At 52.0% G+C, this 18,599-nt stretch overlaps 1 protein-coding gene across 1 annotated transcript; it reads right to left on the reverse strand.

Moving 5' to 3' along the window:
- On the reverse strand, window positions 1-16,249 carry SASH3 (SAM and SH3 domain containing 3). The gene is made up of 8 exons (XM_081567451.1): window positions 16,059-16,249; window positions 6,581-6,676; window positions 6,060-6,206; window positions 4,111-4,252; window positions 2,775-2,923; window positions 2,424-2,633; window positions 2,149-2,299; window positions 1-1,632 (listed from the first exon to the last, which is right to left on the reverse strand). Exons 1-8 carry the CDS (start codon window positions 16,113-16,115, stop codon window positions 1,442-1,444), a joined length of 1,143 nt encoding a protein of 380 aa, XP_081423577.1. The 5' UTR covers window positions 16,116-16,249; the 3' UTR covers window positions 1-1,441.
- Window positions 16,250-18,599: the final 2,350 nt, after the last annotated feature.

An 18,599-nucleotide genomic window follows, 5' to 3' on the forward strand; every position in this document is an offset into this window, starting at 1 on the left:
TTTAGTTCTACCAGTTTATTGCTACCACCCCATTTCCCTCCACCCTCATGCACGCGTGCTCAGTCATGTAACCCCATGGACTGCAGCCCACCAGGCTCCTCTGTCCATGGACTTTTCCAGGCAAGAATACTGGAATGGGTTGCCATTTCCTTCTCCAGGGGATCTTCCCAACCCAGGGACCAAACCCGTGTCTCCTGCAATGGTAGGCAGATTCTTTACCACTGAGCCACCACCTTGAAAGCACCCCCCCCCCACCTCCCTCATATTTACACCGAAACCATTCCAAGATGGCTTCTACCAGAGTTTCTGGCTCTCGGTCCAAGTGTGTCTGTGAAGCAGACAACCCAAGACATGGTGGGCACTGTTTGCCCTCAGGCCAGTTGGGCCCTGGGAAAGAGTTACTCTGGGAATTCTGGGCACAAACTTGGTACTGGGGTCAAGGGAGGCCCCCTACCAACAGACACTGTCTCCCTTCTGGAGCTCAAGGTCCATCAAAACCTTTAGCAGAGTAAAGGTGGAGTAGCAGACTCCACAATGTTAAGCTTTGTGCTTTCTTTGCTTCTAAGGACCCATGTGAGAGGCCAAGTCTTGGCCTGGACCTCTGAGGGGCCAGTCTGTCCTTGGAAGCCAGGTCTGGCTCAGCCTTGGGGGAAGTGTCATTTGAGGGGCTGGGAGGGTGCTTATCGAGGTGTGGGCATTGACTTAAGCTGGGGCAGTTGCAGCTTGGCCTGAGTTATGTTAGAAAGTATGGAACGGATGAGCAGGAGCCATTTCATTTGGGAGCCCAAAGCCCCTTCAGCCCCCTCAGTAAACCCCACTGGTGTCCCGGGCCATAGTAACAGGACAGCAGACATTTAACCATCACAGAATGTCAGAGTTAGCAAGGCCCTCAGAAACTATACATTCTTATCCTGACCCGTCCGAGACCGAGACTGAAGAAAGCACTCGGTTCAAGTGGCACAATGATTTAGTGGCTAAACATAAGAAAATTAAGGTGAAGGAAAGTAGGAAAGATACATGTGGCTTTCTTCAAACCTTTGAGAATCTGGATTCACCCGTGATCAGCTAGAGTCCTTTGCAATGGTCACCTTTCCCAGGGTGTTGAGATTGGACCTGAACCACTGACTTGGCCCCCTTTTCAGGATCATCACGATAAAGGAAGATGGTGTGGAGGCAAGGAGGGTTTGGAGGCCTTGGTGGCCTCTTGGTCCCCCCACCCTTGCCTTGGCCGCAGCTAGAAGAGCTGTGCTGTCAGTAGCTGGTGGAGGGAGGCAGCCGGGCCTGTGTGGCCTGTCATGCACTCCAGTTAAATCTGTAAGGCCCGGTCGGCCTCTGTTGCCCTAGGGGCCCCTAGGGGCCCCTAGGGAAGCAGGGCCGGGATCAATGCCAGTCCTCCAGCCTAGGGCCACCACGGGAGGCCGGGTCCATCCTCGCTCCGGCCTCAAGGGGCCCCAGACAGGGAGAGGCCATGCAGTTGCTCCTCGGTGCCTGCCAGCTCTGCCTCATCACGCCCACTCTCGGAGCCCTCGAAGCAGCCAGAGTCGCGTGGGATGTCCACCTTCGGCTCTGCCACCGTGCTCGCCGCTGGCTCCTGGCCACTCTCCGTGCCCTCTTCTGCCTCCTCGCTGCCAGCTGCCAGAGGCCAGAGAGGAAGAGCAATTTGGGGGGGCTCAGGCTTTAGCGGCAAGGGGGCTTCAGAAATCCCAGGGGCCCCTTGTGGGTGGAGGGACCCTGGGAAGCCCACTGGAGGCTGTCTCTCCCTCTGGGGGCCCACCACCACCCTCCCCTTGCCCCGAGTACTGGCCAGGCCAGCTCTCCTGTTCAGGAGTGCAAACATCTTCAGCACTGAGCTAGTAGCCAGGAAGCCTGCTCTTGCATCCTGGCCCCATCATTACCCGACGACGCTGAGGCCTGAAGTCTGTGCCTCGCCTCCTCTAGCCCCAAGTCTCTCCCTTTGATCTCACAGGCTGTTGTAGAGGTCAAGAGAATTCGACTGTTCCTAAAACCCCTTTCTCCTCACAAGCTCTGCCCAGAGATGGGAATTCAAGTGTAGAAAGCGCCTGCCCACTGCAGAGAGGCACCAGGGCAGGACTGGGGCAGGCCTCCCTGCCCCACACACCCCCACCCCCCACTCCTAAGCCCACTCACTGTCGTAGTCCAGCAGTAGCTCGGCGGCCGTGAGCAGCTTGGCCTGATGCTGCGGGTCCATGATGTTCAGCTCATTGAGGTGTGTTTCCCGTAGCTCTTTGAAGTCCTCCAGCGTCTGGTAGCCGTTGAGCAGCAGGGTGGACGTGTGCTCCTGTGGGCAGAAGCAGGCCACTTACCAACCACCCCCACTGAGGACCCATCTCTCTGTCTGGAACTGACTTGCCCTGGCCCCCATCCCTTGCTTCTAGACATGCGCGCAGCGCCCCCACTCAAACCTCAAGGCCGATGCGCTCCAGCAGCTCATGCAGAGTCTTGGGCTTGAGCCTCTTGCCCTTGCTCTGTCGGCGGCTGGAGCGGGCAGGCTCTGCAGCCTCCTCAGGCAGCACATCCACGTAGACGAACTTGAAAGAGCCCAGCCTGCCATTGAGCAGGCCCAGCCATGTGCCCATGAGTGGCTTTTCAACTATCTGGATCACGTCTCCTTTCTGTGGGAGAAGAGTGTAGAACGGACGGAGGATGAGGGGGCCCCTTGGCTTCTTGCTGATACCACCTTACCCTGGCTCAGTGCAGCCTCCTGTATGGGTACTGCCTGCCAGGCTCAGCAGAGGCCTGAATGCTAATCTTACCTGCAGTTTCAGTGAGTCACGGTCATAGGGGCTGGGAGTGAAGTCAGTGTGGACTCGTGCCCGGCCACAGAAGGGGCCCGTGTACTGCGGTGCAATTGGTTCCTCTCCAAGGTTTCTAGAACCTGGGCCTGGGCTGCAGAGTTCACTGCCTGCAGGAAATGGGGTGGGGAGGAAGGTCATCTTTGTCCCCAGGACAGCTGGGGCAGTGCCCAGCTGGTACCTTCCAGGGGGTCTGGCTAGAAATCCCAAGGGAAGAAAACTGAGCTCCAAGAAGTCTCACACTGCAGAAGTGATTCTGAACCAACCCCTCTGCCACTCTGACGGGCATAGATTCAGAGGCCCCAGGCATGAAAATAGTTGACCATAAGAGGATCCAAGACTGGGCAAATTGGGAGGGTCTCTAGAAACCAACTGGGCCAACACCCCAATGAGGAGATGAGGAAAACTGAGGCCAGACAGGCCAAGTGAACTGCCCAAAGTGTCTCACTTTACAACTGGCAGCCCTGGGTCTGTTAGACTCCAGGCTTCCCGACTCCCACTCCAGGGCTCCTGGAAGTCACCTTCCACCAAGAAGCCACACTGTGCATCAATATTTTTCTTTGTCTACTTAATAAGACTCAGTGTCTAGCTACAACATCACATGGAAACTCAGATTCTTTCTGAGAAGGGCAGGATAAAGGGCAGAAGTGACTTTCAGTGGGGGTAAGGAGGTGTCTTTGGAGCAAGAGAAACATCAGAGAACTTGGAACTAATCATAAGGGTGAGAAAGGCAGTGCCTCTGTAGGTCTGCAGCCCATAGCCTGCAGAAGCTCATCCAGGCAGGGCTGCTGAAAGCTCCTGTACAGCCCCAGGGACATCTAGAAGATGCCAAGTGGAGCCCGGGCCCAGCAAACCAAGGGTTCATGTCCAGGAGGTGGAGTCTTCACAGGAGAGCCAAATACCCTGACCCCGAGCCTGGGATGTCAGAGGCCCAGGGAGCCCATAGCTTCTAGCTCCCCTTGGAAGGTGGGGGAGGCCTAGACCAAGAGGGCAATGGGGTTCTTCCAGCCAGTGGAGGCTCCTCAAGGGCAGAACTAAATTCAAGACTGTGTCACCTTGGGCAAGTCACTTAACTTGCCTGAGCCTCAGTTTTCACATCAACGAAGTGGGGATAATAATAGCACCACCCCATGAGATTGTTAGGAAGATTTAATTTCAAGAGACTGGCAAAGGTCCCAGCAGATTAACAGGAAAGATTCATTTCTCTTACCACCCCTTCCCAGACAGTCACCTGTATGATGTTCACCCTGTCCTTTCCTCCAGGGTTAGCAAGTGTGCCCCGACTTCCCGCACTCACCTGTTGATGCCTGGCGGCTGAGAGCTGGGAGCTCCCGCTCCTCCTGCTCAGAAAAAGCCAGCGCCATCTTCTCAGAGCCGGGGCTGTCCAGGCTGCAGTCTGGAGACGTTGGGGATGCTGTGCTCTCCTCCAGAGTATCTCCCTGGAGCGGAGGAGAGGCAGGAAGCCCTGAGTAGCCTCGGTTGGGTTGCGGTGCCCATGGGGCCACCCTGGGTGCAGAGGAAGTGAGCCGGGGCTCCTGGGAGAGCTGGGGCCTGGTAGCCACCCCAGCCGTGCCTCTTACAAGGCTTCAGGGCACCCTCTGGGCCCTAGTTTCCTCTTCTGTGAAGTGGGACTGACAGTGCTTGCCCTGCCCATGGAATGAGGCTCCCTTGGTGCCATGTGAATGTGCTGTGTCAGCCTGAAGTGCCCATGTACACAGAGAAAAAGTATTGGTGCTGGAGTCTGAACTCAGAGGTGTTACTAGTGCATAGCCAGGCAGGTCACGGTGCTGAAGAGACTCACTACTTTTAACTATGTTCCTATGTGCGACACAGAGGATTTCATTTCATCCTCACTCGAAGACAGGTACTTGATCCTCCCAAGCTAACAGGTGAGAAGTCATGGAGGAATGTTCCCAAGGCCACGCAGGAACTCACAGCCCGGTCAGCCTGACTCCACAGCCCCTGGGCCTCCCCAGCCCTCAGTGCAGTTGTAACTCTTTCACTAATGACTGAGTGGGAATAAAAGCCCTGAGTTGTAGGGGTTGCCAGCTTCTGTATTGTAAATACTTCCCACAGTGGCCAACAGATCTACCACCGTGGTGGGCCCTAAATGAGCAGCGTGCATGCATTCTCAGTTGTGTGAAACTCTTTGTGATCCCATGGACTGTAACCTACCAGGCTCCTCTGTCCATGGGATAGCCCAGGCAAGAATACTGGAGTGGGTTGCCATGCCCTTCTCCAGAGGTTCTTCCCGACCCAGGGATCGAACTCGCATCTCCTATGGCTCCTGCATTGGCAGGCAGAATCTTTATCACTGCGCCACCAGGGAAGCCAGCATGAGCAGCAGCATTGGCTATTTGCACCCCCCAGCCACTGGGACAAGGGGACAGAGCACAGAGAAAGGTAGGACAAGAGTTAGGAAGTGAATTTTGAAAACCGACTTTACTTTTTCTTCCTAAAATAATTGACTTAATTCCAAGTTGGTGTAAATTAATTTTCAATAATGCTTGTATCTCACACCTGGCTCATGAAATTACTGAAAATTTGAGCAACTGCTGTCTTGAGCTGGCAGGAGTCTGCTAGCGGGAGCTAACTCCAGCACACTGCTGCCAGGGCGCCTCCTACGAGAGCCAGGAGCAAACCAGAAGCCCGGTGTGACTTCAGCTACTTGGATGTGCCTGCTCCACAGCTGTCTGTCTTGCCCTCCCTTCCTGGGCGAAGGCCAGCCTTTTTTTAACTTTTTATTTTCTATTGGAATATAGCCAATTAACAATGTTGCGATCGTTTCAGGTGGACAGCGAAGGGACTCAGCTATACATGTATACATGTATGTATTCTACCCCAAACCCCCTCCCCAAGGCCAGCCTTCTCGATTTTCTTTCTTCGGGCTTCTTTGAATCAAGCCTTCCCAATTCCCAGGGGCTCGTTTCAGGTAAAAAGTAAAACTTCGTGGTGGATGAATATGCCCCACGCTATCTCATCTCCTCAGGCCTGTCTCCCCAGGAAGCTTTGTTTCCCAGACCTTCATCCCTCCTCAGACCCACTCCTGCTCCCTCAGGACCGTGCCTTCCTGCCACGCGCTTGGCTGGGGGAGCTCCCTTCCCACAGTGACCTTCTTCCTTGTATGGGGCCAGGCAATGTGCCCAGGCAGTGGCTCTCCTGACGGCCATGCTCACGCCTTACTAGACCACTGCTTGTCCTTGCGGCCCACCCCCACCTGCGGTGTCCCTGGGTCCCAGGCCTCACCACCTCCTCCGACAGGGCCTTCACCATCTTCTTGCCCGTCTTCCTGTTCATGGTTCGGGAAATCACCGCCCTCCACTTCTTCCCTAGCTTCTTGCCGCCCTTCTCGGCATCCTCTGGGGTCAGCGCACTTGAATCATCTTCTGGAATCTGTGATAAGACAAGTGGAGATTCAGGAATCCAGGTGGTCATCTCTAGTTCCTCCACTTGGGAGTAGATGGAGGCCCTAGGGTCCAAGTAGATGCTGGAGGAGCGGGAAGCAGAGGTCCCCATCTTCACTTTAGTCCCAGACCTATCCTTGGCCCTACTCATTTATATTTTAACTGGCAATTTGCAAATGAAAAGAATGCAGATGCAGCTTTAGGGCCCAGAATTTTGGTGGGTGCCTGAGGCAGGCCCATTGTATTTAAAAAAGGCTTTGCCTCCACAATCCTAAAAGCCTCTTTCCCCTTCCTCCCTCCCTCCCCTCCACTCCCCAACCCAGCGCCTGAAGCCAGATCCTCCAAGGAGGCTCTGAAACTCACATTATCATCCAGATTAAATTCCTTCTCGCTCACCACAGGGGAGCTGGGTTTGGATTTGGCAAAATCTTTGAAGCTGCTGGAGCGCTGAAGGGAGAGCTGGGAGAAGCAGAGGTATTGCCCAGAGTTAAATTGTGTTGCATTACAATGTGGTCAGTAAGGAGCACAGAGCTGTTCTTGCTCCCGACACAGCACACGTAGCCCAGGGCTGGGCCCAGAGCTGAGGAGGTGACGCTGCAAGTCCTCATCCTGCTCTTCAGCAGCGAGCGGGCCCCTGAAGCAGGCTCCTCACCTCAGGAGCCTCAACCCGGTCAGGCCACAGGCTGAGCCCACTGTTCCACTAGTACCTTAATTCTGGTCCCCAGAACCATGTAGTAAAAGACTATATGTGTCTGAGGAAATGCGTATCTACTACTGGAGACCTACCTCCTCATGTACAACAGCATCATCTCTACTCATATAGTAGAGCAAACCCTCCAAAACCCCACAGCCCGGCCTCCAGGCTCTCTCTTCCCCAGGCGTGGTTTCCTGTGACTGATCGTGGGAAACACACTGGGGCCTCCAGCCTGACACACTGGTGTCCCAAGAAGAGGGAGGGCCGTGACACATCAGTGTCCCATCCATGAGCCAGTAAGACTTGGCATTACGCGTTCTGGAAAGCCATGGTACAGACTGAATGAGAGAAGGTTTGGGATACCAATGATTGGTTCTAATATAGTAAAAGAACGCTGCCATTTTCTGTCTTCATCTCTGCTTTTAATCTCAGCTGCTAATGAGCTGGCTACTCTACGCACATGCCAGTGTTCAGATTTGTTGTTGTTGTTTAGTCACTAAGTCCTGTCTGACTCATTGTGACCCCCATGGGACCCCTGTGGACTGTAGCCCACCAGGCTCCTCTGGTCATGGCTCAACCTATTGTTTGTGCTGTGAATGAAAACTGTTCCACTTATTTCACTATAAAATTGAGGCTTTGGGCTCATATCGAGTTTATGATACTTATTTGGATGAGGTGAGTTTTTCCTTTTCAGGGTTGTCTTTAAGGACCAGATCAAGTATTGTCTTTTCTTCATAGTCTTCCTTCATCTAGTCAACTAGAAGTAATAAACTTTTATAATACCTTACTTATATTACTAGTACTAAACTTATTATTTCACATATTGGTTTACAATTTCTTGTATGCCTGATTCATCTTCATTTCTAGAGTGCATGCTCCATAAGTACAAAAAGAGACTGCCTTATGTAAATGCCTTGGTTCACAGTGATTCACCAAAATGTTTGTCAAATAAATGAAACTACTCTCCCTAGCCACACTCTCATTTTTAATTAACCATTCAGTTATTTGTTTATCCAATAAAAAACACTGCAACAATGTTCAACAATGGTTAGAAAATCACTTGAGCTGAACCATAAATGTAAAATTTAGCCAGTGACTGTTACTACCTTAGGATCCAAAATGATAATTGAGTTTAGTAATAAAGTTTACCCTCCTTATAAAATTTATCACTAAACCAAATTCATATTCTGAATGTTCGTTTGCTTACCAGTTTATGTTTCTCTTACTAAAGTGTATGCCATACAATGCATTAGGACAAGATCTTTTTTATTTTTACAATTATATTTTTAGTCCTTAATATAGTGCTCAACACATACAGGTCTTTAATAAATACTTCTTGAAAAAATTTAACAAATATTTTACAAAAGTAAACAATATGTTAGAAACTTTACTACATGTTTATTATTTAATTTCAAACGGAACTAATACATTTAATTATTTCATTTAATTTAAAAACCACTGCTTTGAAGTATAGTATTTAAATATGCAAAATGAAGCTCAGACAGATTAAGTAACTAGCTGATAATCAACAACCAGTTAGTAATTACTAAGCTTAAATTTAATTCAGGACTGTTTGATTTCACTCTCCCTTACACATTGTAGTCTCCCAAGCAAAGCATTCATTGTATACCTAGATAAGTTCAGTAGGAGAAAGTAGCTGAACTTATTTACTCCTAAATTTCTCCCACTCTTTTGTAGCAGAATTGGGCATTAGGCACATTCAATCAACTGATAAATAATTTTTTCAATAAATTAGTTATATCAAATACAAGGAAGAATAAGTTACATACCCTGAACCCTGACTTAAAGCTCAACATTCAGAAAACTAAGATCATGGCATCCAGTCCCATCACTTCATGGCAAATAGATAGGGAAACAGTGGCAGACTTTATTTTGGGGGCCTCCAAAATCACTGCAGATGGTGATTGCAGCCATGAAATTAAAAGACTCTTATTCCTTGGAAGGAAAGTTATGACCAACCTAGACAGCATATTAAAAAGCAGAAACATTACTTTTCCAACAAAGGTCCATCTAGTCAAGGCTATGATTTTTCCAGCAGTCATGTATGGATGTGAGAGTTGGACCATAAAGAAAGCTGAAAGCCAAAGAATTGATGCTTTTGAACTGTGGTGTTGGAGAAGACTCCTGAGAGTCCCTTGGACTGCTAAGAGACCCAACCAGTCCATCCCAAAGGAGAACAGTCCTGAGTGTTCATTGGAAGGACTGATGTTGAAGTTGAAACTCCAATAGTATGGCCACCTGATGCGAAGAACTGACTCATTTGAAAAGACCCCGATGCTGGGAAAGATTGAAGGCAGGAGGAGAAGGGGACGACAGAGGATGAGATGGTTGGATGGCATCACCAACTCAATGGACATGAGTTTGAGTAAACTCTGGGAGTTGGTGATGGACAGGGAGGCCTGGCATGCTGCAGTCCATGGGGTCACAAAGAGTCGGAGACAACTGAGTGACTGAACTGAACTGAACTGAACTGAACTGAATCCTGAACTGACTGAACAGTTTTTTATTGAAACATTTTTTTAAACATGACAAAATAAATATTGGTAGATCATCAAATGTTATATTTTCTAGATTAATGTTTTATCTCTGAGAGAAAAGGAGGAAAAGAATAAAACAGAAAAGAAAAAAAAAAAAAAGAAAACTGTTGCCCATCTCCTCTGTATCAGCAAACAAAGGATGCCGTGGTTATCCAACCATCAGTCACCCCATGGTGAGCCTGAAGGCACCAGGATGGAGACTGGCTGTCGGCTGCCAGGCCCTTAGCCACTTCAGCCACCCCTGATGATGCTGCCTGAGGGGACACAGGATGTGAAAGAACACGATACCGGCCCTTATCTTTGCATAGCAAAGGAATGATTTGAATAAGTGGAGACTCTTGCATCTTCCCATAACACAGAGAAATGCTAAATTAATTTACTTGGGTTGTCTGTCTGGTTTCCTTTAACTAACAGTAATCTTTTGATATTCTGACTACCTGGTCTTTTTCACAAAACTCGTTTGTATTCTGGCTCCTCCCTTACCTCTTGGGAGCAGTCCCTCGGAGCTATCTGAGAGGCTCCCCCTCCCACCCCACCCCCAAGTCCTCAGAACTTCCACTCAATAAACCATAATTCTCAACTTTTAGGTTATGCATTTTTCTCAGTCAACAGCGCTGCTAAGCCTGTTTTCAGGAAATGAGGTTTCTTAACTGCACATGCATGCACATGGCAAGATAGCAGGAGAAAGTGGGGCCAGGTAAGGAGAGCCGACTTGAGACACAAGAAGGGGAGGCTTAACTCGAATCAACATCAACAGTCAAGACCAGAGGTGCACACAGGAACCAGGTTTCACAGATGGCCAGACAGATAGAGTGGGGTCGGCTGCAGACACCAGAGATAAGGGCTTGAGGAACCAAAGCCCCAAACCTGCACAAAGCTGAAAGTTTCACATCCTCTTTCCTACGAAAGGGGGGTCCAGTGACAATCCCCCAGGGCAGGGGCAGCATCACACACACCCCATACACACAATCAGCACCCCCCCCCTCCCAGGGACTGCAGTGGAACACTTCAGTTTCCTTGGTCTTGACCAAGAGCAAGTCAGTAATCAGGGGCAGCGGCCACACCTTCGGAGAGGTCACAGCAAGCTAGAGGACCAGAAACCAGGTCAGCGGTCAGGTCAAGCAGATACCACCACCATGAAGGCCTCCTGGGTGAGGTGCCTGCACTCTTAGGGAGAAAGCCCCTTGCATGTGATGCTGGGGAGCTGGGAAAGGGGACTGAGTGGTACAGGGCATGGCAGTGGGGTGACTGCTCCTATTCCCATGCATCTCCTCCATCCTCCTTCCCTGGTTTTCCCTACCCACTATTCTTTCCTCTTTTTCTCCCTCGTTCTCCCCTTCTCTCCTCCGCCTTCCATTCATTTCCCCCCCTCTTGTATAGCTAGGATGCAGCTGCCTGGATAACTTCCTCCTCTTATTGCCTGGAAAAGAGGGAACAGAGAGAGGGTGGGCATCAGGCTGGCCTGGGCCCAAGGAAGGTAGGCTGGGCGCCTATATTTAGGCCGATTAGGCTTATTGTGGCTTTCCCTTCACCAGGCCCGAGTCTGGTCTGCAGACCAGGAGGCTGAGAGTCGCCCCTAAAGCCCCAGGGAACAGTGAGCCTGGAAAGCCCGCAGCAGGGAAGGCGTGGGGCCGGAAGCGGGCTTTGTTGAAGAGTAAACTGACCGCCAGGCTGCCCTCTAATTGCAGTTCTTTCCTTTTCCTGCCATTAATCTGCCGTTGTCGGGGTTTGGGGGTGGCTGGGAGGGCGGCTTTTGGCTTCTGGGACCTCTGTCCCAGCTTTAGCCCGAAATGGGAGAAAACAATCTAAAAGGGTCATGGGGACCATGCTGGAATGTGGGCCTGGCCGGCTGCTCCTCAACCCTGGCCTGGGTACACAGAAAGGACTAGAAAAATTCTTCGGGGGACTAAGGATAAGTGTCTTTTGTCCTGCCCATCTCTAAACTCAGTAGCACCCCAAATATCCTGAATGCCTCTCAGTGAGTCTGAAATGATCCCCTACCCAGGTATGAGTGGAAATCCTTGAGCCCTTTTGGATTTTCTGCCTGGCCTCCCTTTAGGGTGAGGCCTTCCTGGGGGTCCTGGGCGGGAGGTGGTACCATACGCTGTAAGCCCCATTTTCACGTCTAAGGGGAGTGTGTGGGCCTCTTGGAAAGAACTACTGTTTGGGCGTCACACGTCGCTGAGTGTGACCTTCGGTAAATTTCTTTATCTTCCCCAAACCTCAGTCTCTTTATTTGGCGTCAGCGGGCAAGAGTTCACATCTTGCTTCTGCCATGGAGCAGCTGTGTAAAGCCAGGTGAATTTCTCAACTTCTCTGGGCTTCTGTTTCCTTATGGGTGAAATGAAGAGCACAGCACCCATCTCACTAGGTTGTTGTGAGGCGGAGAGGGGTGCGCACGGGACACGACAGCCCCTCACGGCTCCTACCACTCGCCTTCCCTGCAATCAACCGTAGCTTTTCCCATCTTTCAGAACCCAGTTTAACTGGAAACAACTCAAACGCTCATTAGCTGTAGAGAGGACCTGTGAACTGTGGCAGAGTCACACGAGGGGATAGCACACGGCAATGAACTTCGTGCAACTCTCCCCAGCAATATGGTGACGCTCACAGCTACACTATTGGGCAGAAGGGACCTACCACCAGGGTATACTATATGGTTCCCTGTACAGAAAGGTAAAACTAATCCATGCAGTTCGAAGTCAGGAGAGTGGTTGGTTACCTTTGGGGGAAAGGAAGCATGCAGTGACTGGCAGGGGCACGAGGGAAGTTTCTGGAGTGTTGGAAGTGTGCCGTGTGATCCAGGGGCTGCCTACATGGGGATGTTCACTTTACAGAAATCCGTCGAGTGTTACATTTGTGATGTACACACTTCTTTGTATGGATATTATACTTGAATAAAAAGGATTTTCAAATCTAGTTTTAAAGGCGCCACCCCCCTGCAGGAAGCTTCCCCCATCGTCCCCTCAGGGCCTCACCCTGCTGGCCCTGGCATCTTCTTCCCTGCTTTCTAAGCAGGCGTGGCTTTCCAGTGTCCCCCCAACCCCATCCCAGGTATCTCTGCTGCTATGCTCTCTGCTCCTTCAGCATACCGGTCGCATACTCAGCACCCTCTGGGCTCTGGACACTGGCCTGTGCATGTGTGGGAATCCAGTAACGAGAGGTCGAGTACCTCCCCTGTGTCCGGTGTCCTGCCAAGCACTCTGTGTGTGTGTCCACTCACTTCAGCCTCCCTGCAGCCCCACCTTACACCCACTGTTTCCAGCTGGGAACACTGAGACTGAGAGAAATGAAGCATTCTAGACAGAGGGACACACTACGTGGAGGCCAGCGTCAAACCCATGTCTGCGACTCTGGAAGCTTCTGCTTGTTCCTGTGCTCAGAGCTCACGAAGTCTCCCCCTTGTACAGAAGTGGATTAAGGGTAATGGTGACTGCAGGTGGGATTTGGAAGAAGCTACCAGCAGAGCAGGTGGGAGCATGGAGGGAGAAGGGCTCTGGAGGGCTTTGTGGGGGAGGAAGCATGTTTGAGCTGGGCTGTCCTGGGAATCCAAGATTGCTCCAGGTGGAGCTGGGAAGGGTTTGATCAAGAGTGGTGATGGAATGGTGGGTACGCCAGTGCATGGGGTGAATGGTGGAGCAGAAAAAGCCATGGAAGGCCCTTGCCGGCCATGGTGTTAGTCTCTGGGCAATGAGGAGCCATGGGAAATATGAAGCGCATGCTAGTGGCAGGGAGGAGGGGGTGGCACACCAAGGTGTGCTGTAGGAAGGGAGCCAGCAAAAGTAATGTGCCAGGATTACAGAAGAGAGAAGCAGGGAGAGACTGGAAGGAGTGGACAAGTGACCCCTCAGATGGGAGCCTTGATTCCTCTCCATTTTCCCTGGTGGCAGGTCTGGGATGTAGTGAAGAGTAGGTGTGTGATGGGGTAGGACTATCCTTAGGGGAGGCAGGTCCTAGGACAAACTCCTGTCCACTGCCTACACTCCAACAGATCAGAGATAGTGCAGAGAGATGCTTTGATGGAGGCAGGAGTCTCCAAAAGGCAGCCAAGGGGTATTGCCTCCCCCAACCTCCCTCCCTCCTCAACCTGGGCGTCTCCTCAGTCCTTCATGACACACACACCCTGACCCCACCACCCTGGAAGGCTTGTTCCTGACTCTGCTCGGTTCCTTGGAAGGTCACTCAGTCCATAGCCATCTGGGCCTGCCCTGCAGAGCCCTTCTGCTGATAGGTTGAGTCTTTCATGCTCATCAGACTTCTCCAGTGCTTTTGAGTAGGGAGACGAGAGTAGAGAGAGAAGGGGTTAAGACTCTGGACACTGACAGATCTTGGCTTCACTCCCTGCTTGGCAGCTTCCTAGCTGTATGTCCTTGAGTAAGTCACTTCACCTCTGTGCCTTGGCCGTAAAATAAAAACAACACCGGCCCCCACCTCACAAGGCTGCTGTGAAGAGATGAGTGCATAGCATAGCGCCTGGCATCTGGTGAGCTACGAGGTCTTGTTTTCTCCACTTCAGGGCTGAGGCCAAGGCTTGTTTTTGGCAGTGGGCTCTCTGCCCCCACCCATGGCTTCAGCGTGCACCCCTTCGTGTGCACAGGCACACACGTGATAGTGCACTTGCATGTACTGTTGCGGGTGATCCATACAACCTCCTGGGGTGGGGAGGTCAGGACCTATCCCCCTTTGTCAAGGTCCCCAGCACATCCTCCGCTTACTCCACGCTAGCCTTTGTGCTATTCCCTCCACCAGGTCACCTTAGCCTCTGAGCGGCAGGGGTGTGCCTAAGTCACAGAGCTGGAGCTGCACCGCTGCCTCCCAGCCTGGGGAAGCTGCTCTGTCCGCCTTCTGGAAAGCTGGCTTGTCTAAGAGTGCTTCCAGGGGATGCGGCTGGGAGAGTGGCTCTGGGGGCTGGCCCAGGCTCTGCCGGGCTGAGGCAGGGTTTGCCAGGCCGATGTTGCCCTAGAGGACATGGCCCTCAGAGGGCTGAAACAGCCTGGACTCTCCTGGGAGAGGCCTGTGGGGAATCCCAGAAACCTACCAAACCCAGAATCTGGATGATGGAAGTGGGGAGAGAAAACGGGACTTCTGGCTCCTGTGAGCCGCCAGGCATCTCCACCTGAGGTGACAGGCTGCCTGTGTCGAAGTGTCGTCTCTTTCTCAGACTTTTTTCTCCGCTCAGCTCCCCTGTAGTTTGGGGCCCAGCAGTGTCTCGGGCGGTCTCCGTTTTCCACCCCCATCAGCCGAAGAGCAAGGGGAAGTGGACCCACTCGCTGAGGAGGGCCAGCCAATGGCAAGTCTGCCAGGTTAGTCTGCCAGGGCTGGCGCCGTGTGGGGCTTGGACAGGGGTGACAGAGCCTGTGTGAAGAGTCGTGAATCTCTTTCCCACCCGCCCACCTCCACTGCAACCTCAGCGAAGCATCTGGGGTGGGGGAGAATGCAGCCGGAAGTGGCAGCCACCCCAGGACTTGAGGGGGAGCAGGATATACACCCCAGTGCCCTGAGGCTCGGCTTCTCAGCTGGTTCCATCTCTGCCTGGGAGCCGCTCCTCTGACAAAGAGGCTCCCCCACGGAGCACCTGGGCTAGGCTCCAGGGGAAAGCAGCAGGGCACCATGGGGGCCTAGAAGCCCCGGACCTTGGCCTGTGGCTATGCCTGGCCTCTCTGACCTGCTTCAGGCCTACTTTGGGATGGTCCTAGGATCCTGCTGGGTGTGTGGGATGTACCTGCTGATGGTTGGGGGAGAATCTGACAATTGAGTCCAAGATTTAAGTCTAGAAATCCTCAAATTCAACTAGAGAAACCTAAATGTGGCAGAGCCTTCAAGGAATCTTCTAGGCTGGCCTCAAAACTCCAGGAAGATGAGCAGCTGCTTTTCTTTCTGGCCTTTAAAATATGCCTGCTCCCCGCCCACGGAATTTTTCCCCCTCAGTCCTCACTCCCACGCCTCATCTCAGCAGCTTCATTTCTCATTCTTCACAAATAATTTCTCACCAGCTGGGAAGAACCTGCATGCCCCCTGCAACCCACTGCAGGTTTGGAGGCCCTTTCCCTGAATCTGGAAATCTGGGCCTGCATCTTCAGGTGGCCCCCTCTCCTGTGGGTCCCCGTGAGCTACAACAAAGCTGAATGAAGATGGCCAAGCTCAGGCTAGGGCCAAAGGGCGGGGGCTCTGGGAGCATCATGGCTCCCAGCCCTGTGAGTGAGATGGCTCCTGAGAGGCAGGCTTGCGAGAGACCACTGTAGGGGAGAGACTATGCTAAATACAGTCTTAGGATTCAACTTGAGAATTGTATTCTGTAATTCTTAAATTCTAGTCTAGGATTCTAGTCCCCAGTTTTAAGTCTCTTACCCTGGTAGGGTTGAATCCTGCAACTCAAGGCTTCCGAAAGTGTATTCTATAACTCTGTTTCTCTACAATTTGGGAAGTCTCTCCTGGACTTCTGTTACTAGTCCCATGCCCTTGGGAGAATGGCCCTCACCTACAGACTCAACGGAAGGTCTTTGGCTCTTCCCACTTCTATGAGTTCTGGAGAGGATGGGCTGAGAGAGCAGAGGGAAGGAAGCAACAAATTCCCAAAGATGTTCCTCACCTTTTTCTTCTGAGTAGGCTCTTTCTCGCTGGCATTGGAGGGCTTACGGCGCAACATGGTCCTCTATCCTGGTGATACTCCGTGCCTGCTCTCCTAGGTGTCGAGACGCAGAGGCCTCTTGCTCAGCCTCGCCAGTACCGTCCGGGGGGCACGGCATGGACTGAGCCTGTGGCTGCCACTCTGACTGCTGCACTGGCAGCTTGGGGGTGCGGGCCATGGACACCCGGCGGCAGCGGCATACAGGAAGCCCCGTCACGTGACCTACTCTTACAGCAATCGCAGCCCCTGCCGGCCCCTGGGGAGGAAGGAAGTCCCAGCTTCAGTCTCCAGAGATTCTGATGCAGACGGCTTTTGGGTTGAACAAGCAGAGAAAAGTCCCTACCCTGCCATCTCATGCCAATCCTTGCCAGTCCTTTGGCCAATTAACCTGATGTTATACAGCCTGCTCAAGCCTTTTACCTCACTGACCAGAATCCAGATACTGGAATTGGGACCACCTCTCTGCTGGTGTTGGGCCAATGCTCCCAGTCACCTTGCATCACCAAGATCATCACTACGATCACTACCTCTACCATCACCCTAGAGTCATCACTCCTATCTACAGCCATCACCTTACAGATCAGCCCTGAAGTCATCCCCACTGCCGTCAGCACATCTACAGCCATTATTGCTAGAACAATCACAGCCATCACCTCTACAGTCATCACCACTGCCGTTGTGACCGTCACAACCATTATCCTTTCAGCTGTTCCCCTTACAGACATTACAACCAGTCATCCCCTTGACACTCTTCCCCATACAACCATCACCATTACCACCATGACCACTTTCCTGCAGCCAACACCTTTGGGCTCTCATCCCTGATGTCACCACCCCTGCAGTCAACTCACCTGGGTCATCTATCTGTATCTGCCTCCCGACTGCCACTGTCATCCATGCAGCTATCATCCTCTTAGCTACCACCCTTCCAGACACTATCACTAGAGCCAGTCATGCCCAGTGATGCCCTCACCCCTACAACCATAACTCCTAGAGCCATGTACCCTCCATCATCATCACCATGCAGTTGTCATCCCCACCACCACCGGCACACCTCCAGCCATCCTCACCAGAGCAGTCACACCCAGAGTCAACATCCCTTAGCCATCACCACTTATATTTATCACCACCACAGTCATCATCACACACACACAAAAAGCAATTGCAAGTCAGTCCACACCACCAGCAAACGTCCCTTTCGGCAGGCATTTCTCGAACATCTGTGTGCTAAGTTTAGAATGTTCACTTTGTGGGTCTTTGGTGGCAGACATTTTAATAACATTAATGACAATCTTATCACAAAAGCGATTCATATGTATCATATACAATTTAGAAAAGAAGGATAAACAAAAAGAAGTTCAAATATCCCTTTCTGTTCTCTCTCTTTCTCTGCAGTACGATTTGCAAAGAAAGCAGATTAGTGGTTTGGGGGGTTGGGGAAGGAAGGGAGATCAGGAGGGACCCAAGGATGCTTTGGGGGGTGATGGATAGTTCACACTCTTGGTAGTGGAGATGGTTCATCATTGTATACATAAATAAAAACTCAACAAACCGTATACTTTTCAAAAGTGCAACTTATTGTAGTTCAATTATACCTAAATAAAGTTGCTTTTAAATTTTCAAAAGTTCAAGTCCAACTTCACACAATGCATTGGTATCTGCTTGTCAAGCTGACCACAGTATCAAGATTTTCTGGCGCTATGCACGTTCTGCTAGAGGTGATTTGTAATGGCCGCCGAGAAGCCCATGGCATAATGCACCACGATTATTTCACCAGGCCTCTGCAGATGAATTTACGTTGGCTTGATATTTTGACTCTTCATCGTACATCCTTAGAGGAAATATTGACAGCTACGATTTATTTATTTATTTTTCCTTAGGATACATTTCCAGAAGGGGAATCCTTGGGGGAAAAGATGTGCACATTTTAAGGCTTTCCATTATGGGGCACTTGTGAACTCCGAGGTTGTTCCCAAAATGTTCTGTTGACTTCCTCCCCCTACTCTCCAGCTGCCCTATGCCCTCCCACCATCCATCAGTGGGCGTGAGCTCAGGAAAGGCTAGGTCCTTTCTCTCTAAGCTGAAAGCATACTTCTTTGGCTCCGTCCTACTCAGCCTGCCCGGTAGACTCCCCAAAAGACCAGCGCCCCCAGCTCACACTCCTTCCCCTCCCCTCCCCCGGGCCTGCGCTTTCCAGCCCCAAAGTCCCTCCCAGGCCGACCCCGGGCCGCGGGAACTGCCGACCCGCGGTGCGCGGAGTAGGGGACCCGGCGGGCCTTGGGGGACGGGGGACGGTGATCGGGGGCGCCGGGCGCGGGACGCAGCTGCCAGGCTTGGGGCACCTGGGGCTCGGGCGGCCGGAGAGAAGCAGCCGGGGAGGAGCCGCTGGCCCAACCTTCCCGGCCTGCGACGAGAACGCGCGTCCCGGGCCCGCGCAGGATGTGCCGGCTTCCTGTTTGCTCGGCCCCGGCCGCGAGCCGAGCTCACACGCTAACCGCAGAG

This window comes from Giraffa tippelskirchi, chromosome X (genome assembly GCF_054371585.1).
Source record: "Giraffa tippelskirchi isolate mGirTip1 chromosome X, T2T-mGirTip1v1.2.pri, whole genome shotgun sequence".
NCBI lineage: Eukaryota > Metazoa > Chordata > Mammalia > Artiodactyla > Giraffidae > Giraffa > Giraffa tippelskirchi.

What these genes read in the sequence shown, in the direction of transcription:
- SASH3 (XM_081567451.1), bottom strand. Translation starts at nt 16,115, where the DNA reads ATGTTGCGCCGTAAGCCCTCCAATGCCAGCGAGAAAGAGCCTACTCAG. An exon ending in AGCCTACTCAGAAGAAAAAG is followed by an intron (nt 6,677 to 16,058) that starts GTGAGGAACATC and finishes TGCTTCTCCCAG; the next exon opens with CTCTCCCTTCAGCGCTCCAG. An exon ending in AGGCCCTGTCGGAGGAGGTG is followed by an intron (nt 4,253 to 6,059) that starts GTGAGGCCTGGG and finishes CCTCCGCTCCAG; the next exon opens with GGAGATACTCTGGAGGAGAG.